The 21,453-nt window shown below is 41.8% G+C and overlaps 1 protein-coding gene across 7 annotated transcripts in view; it reads left to right on the top strand.

Annotated features, from left to right (window-relative positions):
• Positions 1 to 21,453, top strand: part of Pbx1 (PBX homeobox 1) — a 333,904-nt gene that overhangs the window by 261,312 nt on the left and 51,139 nt on the right. For 3 of the 7 annotated variants that reach the window (XM_045146629.1, XM_045146628.1, XM_045146631.1), the window contains 2 exons: positions 2,633 to 2,745; positions 4,051 to 4,140. In XM_045146629.1, coding sequence (XP_045002564.1) covers positions 2,633 to 2,745; positions 4,051 to 4,140 — 203 coding nt within the window. Of the gene's footprint in view, positions 1 to 2,632; positions 2,746 to 4,050; positions 4,141 to 18,292; positions 18,357 to 21,453 lie in introns of all 7 variants that reach the window. The other 4 variants (XM_045146632.1, XM_004651954.3, XM_045146630.1 and 1 more) reach the window with 3 other exon arrangements.

The following is a 21,453-nucleotide window of genomic DNA, read 5'->3' as shown; positions in this document are numbered from 1 at the left end:
AGTGAAGAACCCAGCTTCCTTTCTTTTTGAGGTGTATTGTGGACTTCTGTTTGCTTTATCATGGTTTTGTGGCACGTGATCTCTCAGTCGCTGCTGCTAGATACTTATCAGAGACTCAGAAGCCATGACAGTGTTGTACATGGGTGTACAGGACAATGAAATGCTGAACCAGCATAGCCAAGAGCACTAGGGACTCTTGCTGCAATTACTGTTCTGATACAAATGCATTTGTACATGAAGTATATTTATATGCGCATATTTATCTCTGTGTACATTAGGCAGCCAGACATATTTACAATTCATCTATGCACATATATTTTTGAAATCATCTATGTCAATTGCAGTGTATATCTTGTAAATGGCACATTCCATGCGTGTATGGCTTCATGCATGCCGTGTCACTGGCATCAGTGTAACCCTTCAGGGGTTTCTCCCATTGCTCAGTTTGTGTGCTGGTTGCCAATACACCACCAGCCACTCATACAGCATCTGTGATTGTTCTATGGAGGATGAGAGTGGGAGAGAAATTAAACACTTAGGTTGTAACCTCAACACTGTTGGAGACAAGGGAAATCTGGTGACATAAAAATGATTATAATTTGGGGCTAGAGGGATGGCTTAGTGGTTAAGGCATTTGCCTGCAAAGCCAAAGAACACAGGTTCGATTCCCAAGGACCCACATTAGCCAGATAGATGCACAAGGGGTACATGCGTCTGGAATTCGTTTTCTGTGGCTGGAGGCTCTGGCAAGCCCATTCTTTCTCTCTCCCTCTTTCTTGTCAAATAAATAGATAAATAAAAAATATTTTGAAAATGATTATAATTTGGATTGTTGGTCATGATGAGATCTGAATTTGACACATACTACAGTGGCTTTGTCACTTGGATGATGTGTGTGTGTGTGTGTGATGATTAACTAGATCTGAAAGAAATAGAATTTGTATAGTAAAGCCTTAGTATTGTATATCAACACAACAGGGGGATCCATGACACATACTTCACCTGTAAGTTAGTAACATGGGTTCAAAGGTAATGTGCCATATTACTGGAGGGAGGTTACAGGGTTACAGGCTAACGCCTTTGTGTCACTGACTGGATAAAAGCCATGCCTGGTTAGATCTTATGCATGCTTTGCTGGGGTCCTGTGTGTCTTCATTCCGTTCAGATATGCTAGACAGGAAAACAAGTGCCAGATGAGACACCCTTCATTGGTTGATGTTTGGAGCTACAGGGGAGATCATTTTGTAAAGAAATATAGTGAGCTAGCATGTGAATACAAACTCCACAGAACTAAAGAAAATAGCAACAGCTCTTGACTTGGGATTGTCCCCACGTTTGTAAATCACCTGGTTCCTCTCAAGGGCTCTTGAGTGGGATGTAGCAGTGGACAGTTACACAGTGAGCAGGGCAGGGAGCTCATCGCTTGTTATGTGGTCCTTCTGTGGGGCCGAGGAAGGCACCTCCTCTGCTTAAGCTCGCCTTGCGGGCAGAGGAGCTCCTAGCAGAGCTCAGATCCCCATCTGGGGAGGAGAGAAAGAAAACATCAGAGCGGAGGCATGAATCAATGTTGGACAATTCCACACTGATGGTGGCTGTCTCAGAATGTGAGGGCAGGAGCACAGTTGAAGAAATCTAGGGTTAGAAGTCACAGAGTGCCACTGACCTGGGTCCCCGAGGTCTCTCCTTTGCCAGGCTAACACCACGTTTTAACCAAACCTTGCACGTTGAGCTTCCTTTCCTCTGCGCTGAGCTACAAGATGACTTCACAGCTCTAGCAAGCTGGATAAGCCCTGGTGTTCAGGGTGAGCTTGGGTTAGGTTCAGCCCAGTGGAGCCTGTGGAAACTGGGAGGTATCGGGGTGGAACTGAGGCTAACCCTCTGGATGGAGCCTCCATCCCTACCAGGTGAAAGCTGGTGCGTAACTGCCCTCCTGGAGGTTCCCACTTCAGTTACTGTCAGAGCATCTCATACTTCATGCATGCTTGACAATGCTTGGCCAAGTATTCTGCTTTATCCTCCTCCCCCTGGCAGCTGGCAGGAAGGGCAACTCATTCTCACAGAATCATGCAATCTTTGGATCTCCCTGGATTGTTAGCCACCCAGGCAAGGCACTTTGCCTTCTTTCTCGGGACGAGGATGATCAATAGGCCCAGACCCCACCAGCCAGCTCTAGTCAATGACACCGCCTCTATGTCCAGGGCCCAGGGATAGCATATTTAGAATCTCGACGAATGGTCCTGGTACTCCCTCACGGTGTCAGAGATACTATTGATCAGCCCACATTCTCCGTCTTACTGACGTCCTGGCCAACTCTTAAAACTTTAGAGGAATGAAAGAAAGATCTTAAATGCACTCAGCTAGTAGAATACAGATTTCCTTTCTCCGCTTAACATTTCTAAGAGAAAACAGTACTATTGACAGCTTGAAGGAAGGGTCACTTCACATGACACCAAGAATATGCACCCTTTACTGCCTGCCCTGTTCTTCATGCTACTAACCAGACGCTGGATGTTATTTTCATTTTACATTTGATTTGAGGGGTTGCTTTGCATGTCATCTCCTCTTGGCTGTTAGTTGCGGGGTTGAGCCTTTTCCTTTCTGTGATTCAGGTGCCTCACTCTTTCCTTTCCAGGTTCTTCCAGTTCTTTTAACATGTCAAACTCTGGAGATTTGTTCATGAGCGTGCAGTCACTCAATGGGGATTCTTACCAAGGGGCCCAGGTTGGAGCCAACGTGCAATCACAGGTAGGGACCCAGCCAATATGTCATCAGGTGAACACAGTAGAGTCTGAGAGCTGCAGTCGTATTGGCTTCCTGCTCCTTTCCAGAAATAAAGAGGAAGAAGGACAGGGATAGACAGGCAGACAATAGCCAAATTCAATCAAAACAAAACAAAGACAACCATTGTCATGGGGAATCTTGTCCATACTTGGTGAGTGCATTTGGCTCTGGCTTGTCAGTCACACTAAGAGGGCAAAAGAGGAGCAGAAGTGCAGGGCAGAGTGAACAAGGCCTCCCAGGCAAGTGGAGCCAGCGTCTTCCTTGTTTGCCAAGGCAAACGGGAGGAGTTCAGTCCGTTGTCTCCACTTGAAAGTCTCCCTCTCATGTGTTGGTTTCCCGTGTTCAGTACTTAGTACTACGGAAAGGAAGGAAGTAATGAGCAGACAGATGAGTTAGCAGCATCTCAGGCTTTTTAATCTTTTAAAGATGCCAAGCCAGGCATCTTCTTAGTCACTTCTGAGGTCAACAGACTTGAATTCCTAGTGATAAGATCACGTTGCGCAGCAAAGATCCAGTTGTGTGTAAGCCTCAGTGTTCCTTAGTGAATGCGTTACCTTCGTGACACACACCTCAGGAAGCAATCCTTGGTCACAGCGTGAAGTGTGATGTGTGAGGGTTAATGTCAGATGCTCTGGGTCCTAACCACTAGGGAAGATCTGAGGCATGCCTACCCAATTTCTTACCTGATGTGGGGAATAGAAAACAGTACATCCTGGAATAGATAACTGGCTGGTGATTTAGCCCCTTGCTCAGGAAACACCACCTGGAACCAAGTATTATAAAAGTCACTTAGTCAACGAGGAAACAACTGGCCCTCATCTAAATCTTCACAAAAGCTGGTCACATTCTACTCCCTGTGTGACATGGTTGCCCAGGCCTAAACAGAACCTTGACTTTTGTAGGAGAAGACATACGGAGTGACCTATAGGGAAGACAAGTGGGGAGAAGGGAAAAGGTCTGCGTCCTCTTCCTGCTAGCCCCCCCTGTCGCCACACATTGTAGAAGTCACGCAGCACTGTGAGACCAGCGTCAGTGTTGGGAGTCCCAGTTTTCTTTGTCTCGTTTACTGTCTTGCTTGCCACACTCAGGACTGATAATGGATTTAGCATTAGGAGGAGTCCCAGCCTCCTTCTGGTGAACTCTTTCCCAGGAAGAATCATATCTCTAGGATGACTGCATTAATTTGGCATGCCCCAGCAATGATAATCTGCCTCCTTTCCCCTGCATGTCTCTGACTAATTCTCTCTCTGTTATTATTCCTCTGTCTAGGTGGATACCCTTCGCCATGTTATCAGCCAGACAGGAGGATACAGTGACGGACTCGCAGCCAGTCAGATGTACAGTCCGCAGGGCATCAGTGTAAGCAAACAAGCCCCACCCCCACCCTTTGTTTTTATTCTATCACTACCAATTATTTCAAAGCCATAGGGCCCAGAATGCCACTTAGTAGGACTTGTCTTAGCTTTACGGTCACCTAGTTTCTTGTTTCTGTATCGGTCCTGCCATCGGCAGCATCCTCCCCATATAAAAAACGTGGCGATTGGGCAGGCTCCGTGTGGGCAGCTGGCGTCTAGGGCTGTCAGGCGCAATCAGTGTTTGCATGGCACCTGCGGCCACATGCACTCAGCTGAGAGGAGCTGCTAACCAGGTGACACCTAGTACAACAGTGGTAGAAAATGTCACTGGAAGCTGGGGCCAAGGGACCTCAGGAAGAAAGCTAGTGGCCAAAATCCATTGCATTCAGGTCTGTGGCCTTGGAAAAAATAATACTCTTAGCACCCCCTTTCCAATCTGTCAATTGATGGTTAAAAAGAAAAATGACACGGAGGCCGAGTATGTTTGGAGATGGGGAGGATTCTGACCATCTTCTGCTTGTTCTTGGGTGCGCTGGCGGCTCCTGACTAGCATGAAAATTCATAGCGACAAGCTATGTCGCACAGAGTGAAATCGATCAGACAGACACAAGGAGAACGGAGTGTAGATTTGGGACAGCAATCCAACTTGATTTCTCAGATCAATCGTCTGCTATCTCAGCAGCGGTGACAGCAAGCTGGGACACAAGGGCAGCCTGGAAAAGGAGGCTATTCTTTAGATCAGAGGTGATTTTCGGGCTTTTAGAGGTCACAGGAGGCTGCAGTGGGCTGATTGGCTTGGAAGAAAGCAGAGCTGTGGTTGGCTGAGGGCTCGTCCTTCTGTTTGTGGGCACTGTCTTGTTGATTAGTGTGTGTTTGGGATAGAAGGAAAACAAGGGTAGGCATGGTTTATTAATGGGATCTTAGTCTATTCTAGTTGAGTCATAATGCTTGCAAGGAAGGAGGTGATGACCCCTTCAACTCTGTACGAGTCGAGTCCTACCTGAGTGTGGCCAGTCAGGAAGAAATCAGAATAGCAACTAGTTCGTCAGATAAGGAGTAATTCTTACCAAAGAATATGGGTGGTATGTTAAAGTCTAACACGCTCTTCTATAAGAGAAGGATTAGATTTATCTGGAATGGTCTAAGTGGACTAGAATGAGTTCTCTGAATAGAGGTTTCCAAGAAACTATTGTATTTATCGCTTATGGCTCTTAGTCGGTGCTCTCCGAAAAAGGACATGGCTGTCTTCAGAAGTCAAGAAATCCCCATCACTGGAGAACAGAAGCGTGGTTTGGCTAGCTCCTTCGTAAAGATGTGGTAGCAGGGAATTGTTTACCACTATGATTTTCTTGGGGCTTTTAAGGCCACTTAGAGTTAGTAATTCTTTGTAGTCTACCTTTTTCAGGCAGAATCATTTCTGAGTGTATTTTACAGCTATGAGATCTCTCTTTGGGAGAAAAGATGTTGACCAACCTGTTAAACATACGTGGACAGTCATATCACTTTCTAGAAAGGATTTCCAGACTAGATGTTTCCTCTCATCTTGTGCTCATGTTAATAGTTCTAGCAATTATCACTGGATTAACAGCCAGTTTACTGGGAAGCCTGCTCTCAGAAGAGCACATGATATCATGGCGGGTCCATATACTCTGTCTCGAGTAGACGCTGAGTGAATGATGCAGCCCCATGTCTGTGCATGTGGCATTGAGACATGAACACTTATTCATCTCCTGAATATTTTTTGAGAACTGTTCAGGAGCTAAAGAGATGACTTGGCACTATCATGAAACCTAAGTTGGGATCCCCAGCACCTATGGGAACAGCTAGACACTATGTAGCACGTTCTGTAATACCAGCATGCCTACTGATAGAAGGGAGGAAAAGACAAGAGAATCCTCCAGATGTGCATGAAGCAGCTAGCCTGCTGAGCAGAGTGGTGCACAAAAGACCCTCAGATGAGATGGCTGGTGAGAACTGACACCCAGAAGTTGTCCTCTGACCTCCACACATATATGGTAGCCCACACATTCTTGTACTCACACAAATGAACAGACACACACACATTAAAAGAAAAATGAAGATAGATTTTTTTTTCCCCCAGAGGAAACTTTGTTCTATGTGTGAGTGGAAGAGGGGAACATGAGGCAAGTACACAAGGTAGGAACAAAACCATGACGACACTGAGAAGTAGAACTGAAGAAAGTTCATATGACTTGGCTGGAAATGGGCGTGACAGTTCTACTTGGCATATTTCCTAACTGGGCGCCACAGAAAATAGCAGCACCCAGACTCCAGTGCAGGAAGGGGGGAGGCGGCTCAGTATTCACTCTTCTGACATCAACTGGTGGGCTGGGAATCATTTCTGGAATAGTGTAACCAAACATATGCAGACAATTATGTCTGATTACATAAGCCCACCACAAAAACTGGGCTTGAAAATACCACTTGAAAGAGTCTCTCATTTTGCACTAATTTCTTTTTTTCCCCAGTAAATTGAGGTTATTTCATTTCTGGGTCTTTAGTATACAAGGAAAGTGAATCAAAGGCCAGTCACGATATGATAGGTTCCTTTGGTTTTAAATTGTGCCACCTGCAGGAGGCTAAGCTCGTTAGAGCGGGATGTATTTTCAGATGGCGGCGTTAGAAGCTGAGCTGCGGCTGCCAGCAAGGAGAAAGAGAGAAAGGGAGGAGAGACAAGAAGAGACAAGGACAGGAATGAAAGGTCTGAGCCAAGACGTAAAAATAAACAATCCCTAAACCCAAAGCAGCAATGGAATTCCCAGCTGGGCTCTGGACTGTGTTTCTTTTGGTGGAAGACGTTTTCTGGGCAGCGTTTATCTGCTCCTCTGGCCGCGCTTCCGCAGCACCCATGTCTTATCCAACTCGTGTCTATTTCAGTCCCAGAGGACAGACCTCTTGCCTTTAAGCACATAGCAAGATACCGTAAGATGCACAGATAAGGTCCTCTAAGAAGAGTGAGGAGATGTAACTTGGTAACTTCTGCATCCATAGGTAAACATCCCATCTCCCCTCTAAAATAGAGGGCCAGCAATTCTCACCCTTAACACCCCGAGGGCTGCTTTAGGGCCAATGAGAAAATAAGTAGAAAAGGGCTTGGCAAAGCGCAAATTGTTCCATATGAATACAGTAAGAAATATTACAAGTGATAACTTTTTTTCTTTTTAAGAGTGATAACTTTATAATGTGACCTTTCTCTTCTTTTGTGTAAACAATTTTCACAGTGGGTATTTCCAGTTGAGGGCAGTTGGAACACTCTTCTAGTAGAAAGGCATGCTCCTCAGATTGGTACAGAGGTCTAAAGACCCCTTCCTTAGCCACTGTAAATGTTAAATTATACCTCCTTATGTACTTCGTATTCGCGTATGACAACGGGCAGTACCCAACACATTTAAAGTGGCTCTAGGTAATGCCAGGAGAAGATTCCACTTCTCTGTAACCCAGACATACTTAGAGATTGCTTAACCATCACAGTCTTTCTTTCTACTGTCCCTGCCACCATCCCAGTTCTAGAAATAGTTCATTAGAAAGGCTTGTGCAAGAGCTGCCTGTCCCTGTGGCTGTCTTTAGGCCCTTTCTTCACCTCTCCTTTCTTGCACACATGCCCTGAATTCTGTCATTGTCCTTCTGTGCTCAGAAACTATCAGTAGTCTCCATGGCTGGCCCAAGGAAGCTCAGTATGAGTTCACATTCAGGGCCTCTCTAGGTTCAGTCTACTTCTCCTTCCTTCATCTTCCCATCCTCAAGGTAAACTCTGGGTACTCTTCAATGTGGCCTTTAAATGCCCTTCATTCCAACATAACCTTCCCCATTCTATTCCTCTACTCAAATCATAGTTACTACCCCAAATCACCTTTGCCCCTCTCTTCTCAACTGTTCCTTCCCACCCACTTTGTCACAAACAAAGTTCCCCTGCCTTATACGTAGGACATGCATAATTGTCATCGTGTCTTGTACGGCTACATGGGGTTGAAAACACACATTAGGAGCTTGCAGCATGTTGTTGAATGAATCCATCACGAATGAGAAGAAAGAAAAGGTGCCATTGTGTTAGAAGTGTTTTTAATGACTACAAAGTATCTAGTAACAACCATTTTAAAAAAATATTTTATTTATTTGCAAGGAAAGAAAGAGAGAATGGACATGTCAGGGCCTCTAGCCACTGCAAACAAACTCCAGATGCATGCACCACCTTGTATATCTGGCTTTCTGTGGGTACTTTATGTGGGCCATTAGGCCTTACAGGCAAGTACCTTAACTGCTGCGCCATCTTTCCAGCCCCAACAACCATTATTTAAAATGATTCCCTTATCCAAAAATATACCATCTTCTAAATCCAAAACTGTTCTTAAATGTTCCTTTTTAAAATATAAGCTTTCCAAGCCAGGCATGAAAGTACACATCTGTAACTCTCGCTCTTGGGAAACTGAGGTGGGTGGATTAAAGGATTATAAGTATGAGGACAGCCTGGGCTGCAAAACCAATCATTCCCCCCCACCCAAAAAAAAAAACTTTCTGAAGGTTAGCAAATGCATTGTACAAGTTACTCTTCTCATTGTAATGGCAAAGCAAGAAAGGTCGATTTTCTTCACAGTTCCAAAAAAGTCAAGATAGCAGGAGCTTGAAGTGTCTGGGCACATGCACCCAGTCAGAAAGTGGAGAACAATGAATGCTGGTATTTAGCTTGTTTGCCCATTTTTAATCAGCCCAAATTCCCAGCCCATGCAAGAGTACCACCTACACTTAGGGTGGGTCTTCAAGTTCACAAGAATAAGTCTCCCATGCATTTTCTCTGAGAATAAGATCCAACAGCTTAAGTTGGCATTAGGTATGTGAGGTAATATATGTGGTGCTGAGAAAATTACCTCCATAATTCTTAGAGTGCACTCTTAAGGTGTTTCCATCTGAGCCTCTCCCTCACTGCTCACTGCACTGGGGCACTGGAGCCTCCAAGCACCACTTTGTGGAAGGTTGAAGCAATTGGAAGTGAGGAAACTTAGAACAGAAGATCCCCTTAGCCAACCTGAAAGTCCATTTCAGTTCAGTAATTCTAGAATTCTAAGAGTATGATGTCTGAGACTCACAGTTACGTAAGGCGACTACCTTCTTGCCTACCACACCCTCTCTCCTCATATTACATCTTGAAGACTCAGTGAGGAGAAGGAACTCTCACTCCAAAAAATTCTCCCTTTGAATTCCCAGAGATATTTTCAAAAATCAGAAAGTATTACCCTTTGGGGTGAGCTGGCTTATTCTAAATTGTTTTGAAATGTCAGTTAAGGGAATGAATTTGTTCCAGCTAGTTTTGAATGTCAGTCCAACTCTCTCAAAAGTTTTAGTGAAAGTGTTCATATTCATATTATCTGTATAAAAGCAACATGCCATTAGCATCAAGCTATTTAAAAGAAAAACTCTAAATTTGTGTTTTGTGATAATTATAGTAATGAAAAAATAAAGATGAAGGTTTTGTCTTGAAAAACTGCAGTACAGGTGTTTTTGTTTTGATTTTTTTCCCCATGTTAGGTGACAGGGAAGAAAAGAACATTTATTAAGTAAATAAATAAAATGTAAATCATTAGGACAAAAATATCCTCCTACTTAAGTGAACACATTTCAAGCATGTGGAGAGCACAGGCTTATTTAGCAACGCTTAGCCAAATCCCACAGCTTTAATTTGTTCATAAGTCCTCGTGAGAGACTGCTTCTCACCCAAAGAACACATGAGGAAAGTGTAACCACATGTGAAGTTGTAGGCCCAGGAAGTGAGGGTAATCATTAAAATTCATATCCAAATTTTTAAAAGTTCATTTTAGTTTTACAAAGTTTTCACTCTATTTTCCAAAATGGATGTTCATTTTGAAGGGGGTAAATTATACCCACACATGCCCCAATATTTTGCCCATGCTTACATTCTGGTCCTGAGACCAGGGCACAGTGAAGAGGCCAGGCTGGCAGGGGAAAGGGCCGAGGAGCATGGAGAGGCTCAGCATGGCCCATTGGACCCCGAAGGGTTTTCTTCAGGGCAGAACTCTTTGCTTCTTACCTCAGAAGACCTTTAAAACTGGAACAACTTCAACTATGCAGGTGAGACTTTTTTGGGGGAGGGGCAGGGTGTTTGGTTTTTCGAGGTAGGTTTTCACTCTGGCTCAGGCTGACCTGAAATTCATTATGTAGTCTCAGGGTGGCCTCAAACTCACAGTGATCCTCCTACCTCTGCCTCTGGAGTGCTGGGATTAAAGGTGTGTGCCACCACGCCCAGATATTCAAGTGAGACTTTTTAAATCAGGTTTTTTAGTCCTCAGTGGTTGAAGGAGAAAAAAAAAGAAAAACCTTCAATATTGTAGTTTCATACACAGACCATCATTTTTCCCAGCTGCCAACTGAAAGCCCTAACAGATATAGCAGATAAATAATGGCAGATATTCACTGGCTCATTCATTCATTCAGATGTTCATACGCTTGCTTGTTTTATCTGGTCATTCAATGAATACAAACATTTTTAATCTGTTTCTTAAAAATTTATTTATTTGAGAGAGAGAGATAATAGGCATACCAGGGCCTCCAGACACTGCAGATGAACTCCAGATGTATGCACCCCCTTGTGCATCTGGTTTATGTGGGTCCTGGAGAATCGAACTGGAATCCTTAGGCTTTGCAGGCAAATACCTTAACTGCTAAGCCATCTCTCTAGCCCAAGCATTTTTAATCTTGAGGGGTGTGAATACATCATGCATTATCCAGGACAAGTTGCAGAAACTCTTTACCGGAAATAAAGCAATAAAAAAAGAAAGAAAATCAAGACGAATTTTCAGTTTTAGTCTTGTTTAACTCCACCTCTGATTAGATTTCCTGTTCTTGAAAGGTAGATTAGGAAAGGATGTGAAATCAAGTTACACAGCAGAAGAGAGAAAGTCAGGATCAACCAACAAGAATTTAAGCAGAGCCGCATGCACACCAAACAGACATACCTGGACGCAATGCCATACAAAGCACCCTTTTCTGGAGACCCCCCTTGTCACTGTGTAGAATCACTCACCATGAATTTTATTGATCTCAAGCCTAGGGCTGTGTTCACTACAAAACTCATTAAATTCATACTGTGTGTGTGTGTGTGTGTGTGTGTGTGTGTGTGTATGTATTTTCATTTATGGATCACTTCAGCCTGTGTGACTGGACATCTCATTCTCCTCATTAGAACTCAGTATCCTGGACTCCAAAAAGTACGATTGGGTTGCATTTTATGCAAGGCCTTTCCCAGTGATGTAGTCTATGAACAGTGATTGTCTTTCCAGTTCCAAGAATATGCAAAAAGAAGAAAAAAATAAATACTTCAAATCCATAAATCAAAGAGAAAATCCAGAAGGATCCCACTCTGTGGGGTGACAGTGTGCATCACACACTTTTTACGCTTTGCAGCACCCTGCCCCATCCAGACCGTGCTGGCCCCGTAACCACGCAGCTCTCAGGGAGGGCCGGCAAGTCCTCCTAGACTCACAAAGCCCTTCTGCTCTGTGGGAGGGGGAGGGGCAGGAGGACTCACAATCTCGAGACAGCACTTTCTTCTTGTGTTGTTCCTGAAAGTGGCATGGGCTTCTGGACGTCAATGATATTTCACAGATTGCCTTCGCTGACTTTCATTAGGAGAAACGTGGGCATAGACTTAGGAAGGCGGTCCTCCTTTTGCTGGGTCTAGCTTTGCTTGTTCTTGCCACCTGAAAGGAGAGTTCATGCTCTTAGACAAGCTTGGTTTGAGGTAGAATATTGGAATTTTTTTCAGAGACAATCCCTTTGTTATTGTTAAAGTGGGTAATTTTTTAAACCTCTGTTTAGTCTCTGGCTATATTTGAATCTGGAGAAATTCTTTTCCACAACTCTAAATATTAAATATTTAGATCTCAATCTAAATATGACCCAGTTTGACAGAATGAGCAAATAGTGAATAAATGCTATATTCAACAAATGTTTACTGAGAACCTTCTAATATTCTACCCCAGTAACACAAACATTAATAGGGCATAGTTCTCTTCATCCAGACCCACACTTTCAACCTCTAAACCATCTCCACAACCCCAGTTCTTGCAATCTATAGTCACAGAAAGCTAAAAAAGCCTGGAAGTCATCTGGCTTGGTTAAGTGGCTTAGCCATCTGCTCCTCTGAGAGAAAAGAATAATGACATATATTAAAAGACATATTCCCAGCCACTAAAATATATGAATTGCTAACAAATATATTGGCAACTCCAACTTTTATAAATTTGAGAAGTAACTACATTGCAAAATCTATTTTTGCCTTCTGAAACTATTTTTAATTCAGCTTCTTGTACTGTAATAATCCATTTCGGCATCTATTCAACTGATCAACAGTTGTGGAGGGTTGTGAGTATGTGTGTGTGCATGTCGGTGTATGTGAGTGTCTGTGTGGAGCTGAGTGTAGAGTCTCAGGTGGTTTCTTTTCAGGCACTGTCCACCTTTGCTGAGGTAGGATCTCTCATCGGTTGCCAACTAGTCTAGACTGGCTGGCCAGTTGGTCTCAGAGGCCCTCCTGTCTCTGCCTCCCCAGCATTGGGACGACAGATGCATGCGGCCATTCAGGCTTTTGAGTAGGATCTGGGGAGAGATCTCACGTCTTCAGTCTTGCAAGGGCAGCTCTGTACTTCTTGAACTTTCTCTCCAGCCCTAGTAAGTTAACTATTAACTATTATGAAGTGTTTGACATGAGGTCAGTGTGACTAAGAAAATGAACTGCTAATTTTAATTAATTTAAAATAAATATCTGGGCTGGAGAGATGGCTTAGCGGTTAAGCGCTTGCCTGTGAAGCCTAAGGACCCTGGTTCGAGGCTCGGTTCCCCAGGTCCCATGTTAGCCAGATGCACAAGGGGGCGCACGCGTCTGGAGTTCGTTTGCAGTGACTGGAAGCCCTGGCGCGCCCATCCTCTCTCTCTCCCTCTGTCTTTCTCCCTGTGTCTGTCACTCTCAAATAAATAAATAAATAATGAACAAAAAAAATTTTTAAATAAATATCCACTTATAACTACTGGCTGCCAGTAGGGAAGCAGTATTCTAGATGCTTTGCCAGTTATTTGGCAACCACCAAGAAGTGTGATAATGTTAGAAGCATGACCTTTAACTTAAATGCAGTGGAGACCACGACATGCAGAAAGGTTGCATAAAGGTTGCATTTTTACTTATGTCTTTCCTAAAATAAATAGAGCTCTTATTAAAAATTAACCATGGACAGGCGTGGTGGCACACGCCTTTAATCCCAGTACTCGAGAGGCAGAGGTAGGAGGATCGCCATGAGTTCGAGGCTACCCTGAGAATAGAGTGAATTCCAGGTCAGCCTGGGCAAAAGTGAGACCCTACCTCATAAAACCAAAAAATAAAAGTAAAAAAAATAACCATGTATAAGAAGTTAACACATATTTGCATAGTAACATGTTTTAACCAATGAAGTAATTGGAGATTTAAAATATAGTTGTGGAATCGCCTACGTTTACTATTGGTTCGGTTTGCAGTAATTTTCAACTTTTCCAGCTACTAGTTCCCTAATTATACTTGTCCAAGCTAACTCAGTCATGTCTTTGAGCTCATCCTGAACTCCATCTTTAAGCCTAAACTCTCTGTTGCATAGAAGAGGCACAGGCGGCTTGACGTCTCCTAGCTGAGAGACCTTTCTGGCACCTTCCACCAGGCTGTCCTTGCTTCTTGTCTCCCTGCCAAGTCCATTCAGTGTGGTCTCCATAGCTAAAATCTCACCTGGTTGTAGCCTGAGCTGGAGAGCAGTGGAGAATCTCAGCCCCTACCTAGGCCTACTGAATTAATTTCTTCAATTTAACCAGATCCCTCCAGTAACTGCTGAGCATAAAAGATTGTGCAGCTCTGCTCTCCAGCATAACATCTTCAAATGCTGCCTAACACTTGGGATTACCTTCTTGAAAAGTTCACTTTAAAATTTGGCAAACATGACAACCTTGAAAGAATTTTACAGTGCAACCAGTCTACTCACCATCCAGATTCTAGCATTAATATTTAGGTCTACTGGCTTCGTCATACATGTTTGCACACTTCCAGCTTTTCATAGTAGGTTGAAGACAGTAGTACATTTTCTCTGAAATAAATACTAGCAGTACATGTATCATTCCCTAAAGTTTAGTACTTGGTTTGTAGTGGTTTCATTTCCTTTTAAAGTTTTTATTTATTTATTTGCCAACATATATATATATATATATATATATATATATATATATATATATATATGCACACACATATATATATACACATACATATACATATACACACATGTGTGTGTATATACATATATATACATACATGTATATTTATTTACAAGCATATTTATACACATATATATATGTATATGTATATGTATATATATGGAGAGAGAGAGAGAGAGGAGACAGAATAGGTGCACCAGGGCCTCTAACCACTGCAAACAAACACCAGACCCATGTGTCCCCTTGTGAATCTGGTTTACGGTGGGTACTGGGGAGTCAAACCTGGATCCTTTGGTTTCACAGGCAAGTGCCTTAACACTTAGCCATCTGTCCAGCCTGTGCTTTCACTTCTGAGGAAAATTGTTATACAATTTCATGTGTAAATAATGGTAGATATATATATACTCAGAGCTTTGACAAATGCAACACACTCATGCTTCAGTTTGTTACTCCCCATTTCCTTGCGCCTGCCCCTTTCTTATAATTTATAGTGTACAAGATCGACTAAGGAGATAGCACAGAGGATAACATGCTTGCCATGTAAGCCTGGGTACCTAAGTTTGGAAAACTTAATACAAAAACCCTTGTAAAATCCAGAAGTGCCAAGCGTGGTGAGGCTGAGGTAGGAGGATCACTATGACTTTGAGGCTAATCCAGAGCTAGAGTGAATTCTACATCAGCCTAGGCTAGAGCAAGACCCTTCCTTGAAAAGCCAAAATTAATAAATAAATAAACAAAGCCAGAAGCAAGATTTAGAATCCCTTTTTAATAAGAAAAGGTTTAGAACCATGTGAAGATTAAAACTCATGATATTTAAAAATTAAGTTACAAATTGATTTCACGGTTTTCTGGTTTTGTCTTTTGCCATGTCTTCTCTTTCTCCTCTTCCTCCTCCTCCTCTTCTTCCTCCTCCTTATTCCTCTTTGGCAGTGTCCTTGAGCTGCAAATCCAGTTCATTTTCCCTTGCCTTCCCAAATGTGCACAACATTTATTCTTCAGAATTCAACACCTGCCTGAGATTACATTTCCATCTCCTTAGGGAAGTAATTGGAGGTGGGCACCGTGGATGCTTGCCCTTGACCTGGCTTCTGCTAAAAGGACACACCATTGGGGGATGATGTTTAACTGCAGAATTTTATGGAGCAAACAGTGTACACACCACCTAGATTCAAGCACTAATATTTAACTCTACTATTCCCTCATCGAGCAAGAAGTTCTGGGGAGATGTCACTCAAGTTCCAAGGACTCCATTTCTTTTCTAGGGGTTAGAGGACACAGTGTACTACTCAATGCATGCTTAGAGTTCTAGAGCGAAGTTGAGCCTTACCAATACCTTATGCCAAGAATACTAATTCTTAACATGTCTTGAGTTTCTCAGTAGGGTCTGTCTTTGTAAGCATCATCAAGGATATTTCCTCTGTGAATATGCCTACTCTCCATCTTTATTGTGTCTTATTTGGTGAGTCACATTAGCCAGTGACCCAGTGACATAGCGAAGAGCAGAGATATTAGATCAAGCATCTGATTTGAAGAGATTGTATGGGTCCTCATGATAGAAGGCCAACAAGGCTATGTATTTTAACCAAGCTAAACTAATTTATTAGTGACAGAACCAGGGTGTAAACCCAGGACAATCTCATACCAAAGCCTCTGTTACTTCCCTTTATCTAGATGGCACCTTGAAATCTGAACGCTTACACTGCTGAATGACAGATTTCCAAGAATCTTACAGCATCCTCATGTTGTAAGATTGTCGTCTCAGAATGTTGGAAGATATGGTAAAGAATTATAAGAACTCAGTTATCTCTTTGGTTTTGTATCCACTCCAGGTGCTACATAGAAGGCCTTATGTTGAACAAATTTTGTCATGAAAATTAAAGCTGTAATGACCAAAAATGTATTTACATATAAAAATGCTTGCCCAGCTTGTAGGAAACCCTGGACTGGATCCCCATCATTGTACACAACGGGGTGTGAATTCCTTTAACCCTATGGTGGTTTGAGTGAAATATACCTTTTAGACTCATGTGTTTTGAATACTTGGTCCCCATCTGGTGACAATATGGGAAAGCTGTGGAGCCTTGCTGAAGGAGGACCAGGAAGTTTATTATCTAACCTACTGGGTGTTCAGGGATAGCTCACTCAGACTGCCTACTGCCTGCTGATGTGGAGAGGTGATCCAGGCTTCCTGCTTGGACCTGGTATTCTTTCCCCACCATGATGAAACCACCCCTGGTGATTATAAACTGAAACAACCTTTTCCTCCCATAAGATGTTTCCGGTTTGGTGTTTTGTCCCAGCAACAAAGAGGTAACTGCTACAAATCCAAATAACTTTGGGAGGTATTAGAAGAAGGATTAAAAGTTCAAGGTCACTTTTTGCTTTGTAATGAATTTGAGGCCAGCCTGGGGTACATGAGAACCTATCTCAAAAATGAAACAGAAAATGATAAGGATATTTCCTATCTGAATATGCCTACTGTTCATCTTTACTGTGTCTTATTTGGCTAGCCACATTAGCAAGTGGCCCTCTGACATACTGAAGAGCAGAGATTCTAGATCAGTCATCTCTTTTGAAGAGATTTTGTGGTTTGTTGTGACAAGTAGAAAAAGTGCCCCAGGACCTGGGTATGTAATACCAATAGAAGTAGTTTTGTTGTTATTTTTCTAATCTGGGGTAAAGGAAAAATTTGCCCATGGATGATTAATAGATTTCATATGTGAAATGATGGTATTAAAGGATGGAAGATGCGCATGGGAGAAACCATAGTGTCTACATAAGCTTCAGTTTCTCCAAGGCAAAGAGAAAGGATAAGAAAGAGTCATCCTCATCTTCTCAGGCCAGGACTACTTTTATGATGGCTGCCCTCCTCCTTGTAAACTATGACATTAGTCCTTTTTAATGAGTTAAAAGAACAGATATGCAAAAGTGGAAAGATGATGAATAAAAGTAAAAACATCAATAGGTTAAAAAAATAGATGATAGAAATTAAAAAAATAAAATTAGCCAGAGAGTAAGAAACAGAAGTAGGAATAAAAATACATACTATTCCATTCCAAATCAATGGAAGGATATGATTGGCAGAAGTGTGATAAAATGCAAACAGCAAAGTGAAAGTGAAAAGCAATTATGACATGCAAGTACTAAAGAGAACAATCAAAACATAAAATAAGCTTAAAGTGGTCAATTGTATTACCTCACCTAAGAAGACATCTGTTTGTTTGTTTGTTTTAAACAGGTCAGTAGTAGTAAAGTCAGAAAATTACATAAAATGGTAAATTAAGAACAACTAAAAAGAAATAAGTATAGAATATTAACAAGCCAAAATGACACTTAATCGTTGTATTAGTTGCTAGCACTTAAATGACCTCCTTACATGAACCAGACACTTTGCATGCATTAATTTACTTAATTCAAGTTTGTTAAAGTAATTGGAACATTTAGAAAAATGTGAGAAAAATAGTTTTTGGTTGGGGGAAAGTCAACCATCAAAATAATAATAATAATAAAATCCTGAAGGCTAGAAAGTGGGCTTGTCTACGTCAACCTTCCTTCTGTGTCTCATGAAGTGATTGAAGAATATCAGGTACCTGGCCCAATGCTCTTGTTTCCCTGCCTCTCTAGAGCACAGGTTCCAGAAGTGCCTGGTGCTAGAAATGTCCATTCTTTTCCTTTCTTTTTCTAGTAGTAAGATTGTCTTTTCCTAAAGTCCTCAGTGGTCATGACTTTCAAGCATTAACATCTGTGGCCCACAACTTGTGGCAGTTGACACATGCATGATTGTGATCAGCATAGCTCAAGCTTGTTTTCTGGAAGCATTCTTAGGTCCTTCAAAATGTTCTCCATAGTGCCCTGGAGTTGGGATGGGAGTCCTTGTCTGACACTTATCTGTACTTCTTCTCTAGACCATAGATTTCTGAAAAGGATCATAATTTTGTGCCCAAGCCCTCAACTCAAGCCTGGTACATAGTAAGTGTCTAATGAATACTTTTTTGAAATGAGCCTAGGTGAACTTGTTATCAATGTGGGTGTGTGTTTGTGTGTTTGTTTGGGCTTGGGGGGGGGTGACCTGAGATCAGACTGTGGCTGGATTTCCTGCAGTCTAGAATTGCCAAGGAATATAGAATCCAGGATTTTTTCTTCCCTTTAGTCATTTTTCTTTTCCTATTTCTTTCTGTTTACTTTAGCTTGGTACCCACTTGTACCCTATAATCATTATCAAATGATGCCCGAAATCTCTTAGGGTAGACACTGAAGATACCCGCATATTGTCAATCATTCTTTTCCTTCCAAATCCCTCTTCCTGAGGGATGGAGGTGTTGTCACTGTGGCTTTGAACTTGATCCACGGTACGTCCTGTATCAGTTGCTTTCTTGTTGGGAACAAACAACCTGACAGAACTTACAGGGAAGAAAAAAGGGTTTAGTTGGGCTCAAGTTTCAAGTGGAAGTTTCCTGGCAGGAAAGACATGGCAACAGGTGGTGGGGTAGAGCTTGTCACACTGCTGAGCAGGAAGCAGAGGAAGAAGGCTTAAGGGCAGGCTAGAACACCTCAAAGCCTGCCCCCAGCTACCTACTTCCTCAAGCAAGGCTTCACGTCATAAAGGTTATTCAACCTTCCTAGACAGTGCTACCAGCTAGGAACCAAGAGTCAAAACACATGAGTCTATGGGACATTTCACATTGAAACCGGAACACATCCTTTTGCTCATTCACGTGTTTTGATAGCAGATATTTTCTTGTGATCTCTCACTAACCAGTAGCTGTGTGAGACATAAAGACAGAGGAAATAATAGAGAGTCTGGGTGTCTGTCTCTAGCAGGTCACCATCTTACCATCTTTTCTAAGCTTACTTATGTATTTGGCCTATTACTATGGGCACTATTTTTTTTTCTAGAAAACCAACAGACTAATAATTTTCAGAGGTAATTGATTTGCTTTTAAGAGAGCTGAGATATCACTGACTTATTTTTTTTTCCAGTCCATTGCCTTAATCACTAGGCCCCAAACACAGATACGACGTGCTATTTCTTTTTCCTTTGCAGAATGGAGTTCCACATCACTCACCCCATAGGAACGCCATGGCCACAAACTACTCTGGTTTGACCTAACACACTCTAGAGGCAGGTCACACACATACCACGCCCCTGCTTGAGATGGAGATTTTCTTGCATATGTTTTGTTCCAATCTTGCATTTACTTCTTTTCTGATTACAAATTAATGGTTGAGGTAGTGAATTTGGAGAATACAGAAAATAGCACAGGAAAAAAGTTACGACTTATTTTTTACACCATGGTCTCCTGGCACTTTGTGTGTGCTTTTATGTGGGGGTACAAAGGTTTCCTATCATTCTGTAGCCTACTTATTTTACTAAAAATAAATTATGAATATTTTCCATATTATTAAACATTTTCCTCCAACATGACTTTAAATAACTGTATTGGAACATGAAGGCAGGCTCCTACTTTTTAACTGTTATTAATGACAGTAGTAAACTTCATAGCACAGAAAATGCAGTGCATATTTCCTATTATTTCCTTGGATAAATTCCTAGAAATTGAATTGTTACATCAAAGGATAGAAACAAGTCTAAAGTCTTTGTGATGTATTGTAACGTTCTTCTGGAAATTTCTTATGGTTCTCATTAACAGTTTATGATAGTTCCCATTTTCCCACACTCTCAGTAATAATGTATTAACAGTTCTTCAATCTTTCTGAATTTTTTAATCTTAATTTGTATCCTTTTGATTGCTAATGAGGTAACTTTCTCCATTTGCTTATTGGCCTCATATGTTCTTGAAATGGTCATCTTTTTCATGTTGATTTCTAGGGACTTCTACATGTTAAGTGTATCATTCCTTGTGTACGTAGCCAACATTTAGAAAACAGGAAATTCTATCTCCAAATGGAGGAGAAGGATTTGGAATAAGCCCAATGTCTCATCCTATTTCTGTGAAAGTTCTTCAAAGTAAAAGCTGGATTATTAGTGATACTGGTATTGATCTTTAGGAAGAAGAACGTGGTCCCTGCAGTCAGAGGTAACTTGACATTCTCAATATTTCTAAAAAAAAAAAAAAAAAAAAAAAACTTAGGTGGATGGAAGTTTAGCTCAGTGATAGAATACTTGCCAAGACTCTAGGTTCAGTCCCTGGCACTAGGAAAAAACATATATACATATGTTTCTCCAAAAAAGAAGGGGAGGACAAAACAAATACCTTAGTATTGTAAAATAGACCTAAAAACTCTCTGAAAGAACCTAGAGGTATATTCATCACTTAAAAATTCCTCTAACGTGGGCTGGGGAGACAGCTTAGCATGTAAGGCTCTTGCCTACAAAGCCAAGTGACCTAGGTTTCACTCCTCATGACCCACGTAAGCCAGATACACAATGTGGCACATGCATCTAGAGTTCATTTGCAGCAGATGGAGGCTCTGACATGCCCATTCTCTCTCCTTATTTCTCTTTCTCTCTCTCAAATAAATAAAAAATATTTTTTTAAAAAACATCCTTTACCTTATACCTTATACCTAGTATTACCCTAAGCCATTAAATTAAAACTCCTTTTTGCTTAGTTGAAGAAATAAGGCCTACATACATGTAAAATGTTTTCTTATGATCATGGCTAGACTTGGGTCATGGAATACAAAGAAATACACATTTAAATAACTTAATATATTTGCTTATTTTACTGTCCTTTTGTTTTCTTTTGCCATCTGGAATTATCACATTTCTCTGTGTTCCTGAAGTCATACATAACTGACCATCACCTGCTCCACCTTCTCGCTCTAGAGCAGCGCATGCACAGAGCGAGCCAGGCAGATTTCCCAGTCCTCATAAAAACAGGATCATTTTCACTGAGGAGATTTCTGGAACTATCTAAAAGGAAAGACAAATAAATCAATTAAAGAGCTCAACATCTTACACTTCAATAGAATAGTCCCAGAAGAAAAGAAGGTATTCCCAGGCATGCACTGGCTACCTCTAGGGTGTAACTGGTGAACTCTTGAGCGCATGGATTATTTTCAAGCTCTAGCCCTCACTTCATCAGTAAACAGAGCTTTTGAA

Source organism: Jaculus jaculus, chromosome 1 (assembly GCF_020740685.1).
Source record: "Jaculus jaculus isolate mJacJac1 chromosome 1, mJacJac1.mat.Y.cur, whole genome shotgun sequence".
In the NCBI taxonomy this organism is placed as follows: domain Eukaryota; kingdom Metazoa; phylum Chordata; class Mammalia; order Rodentia; family Dipodidae; genus Jaculus; species Jaculus jaculus.
Note: the sequence above shows the minus strand (reverse complement) of the source record. Positions and strands in the feature narration are given on the sequence as shown.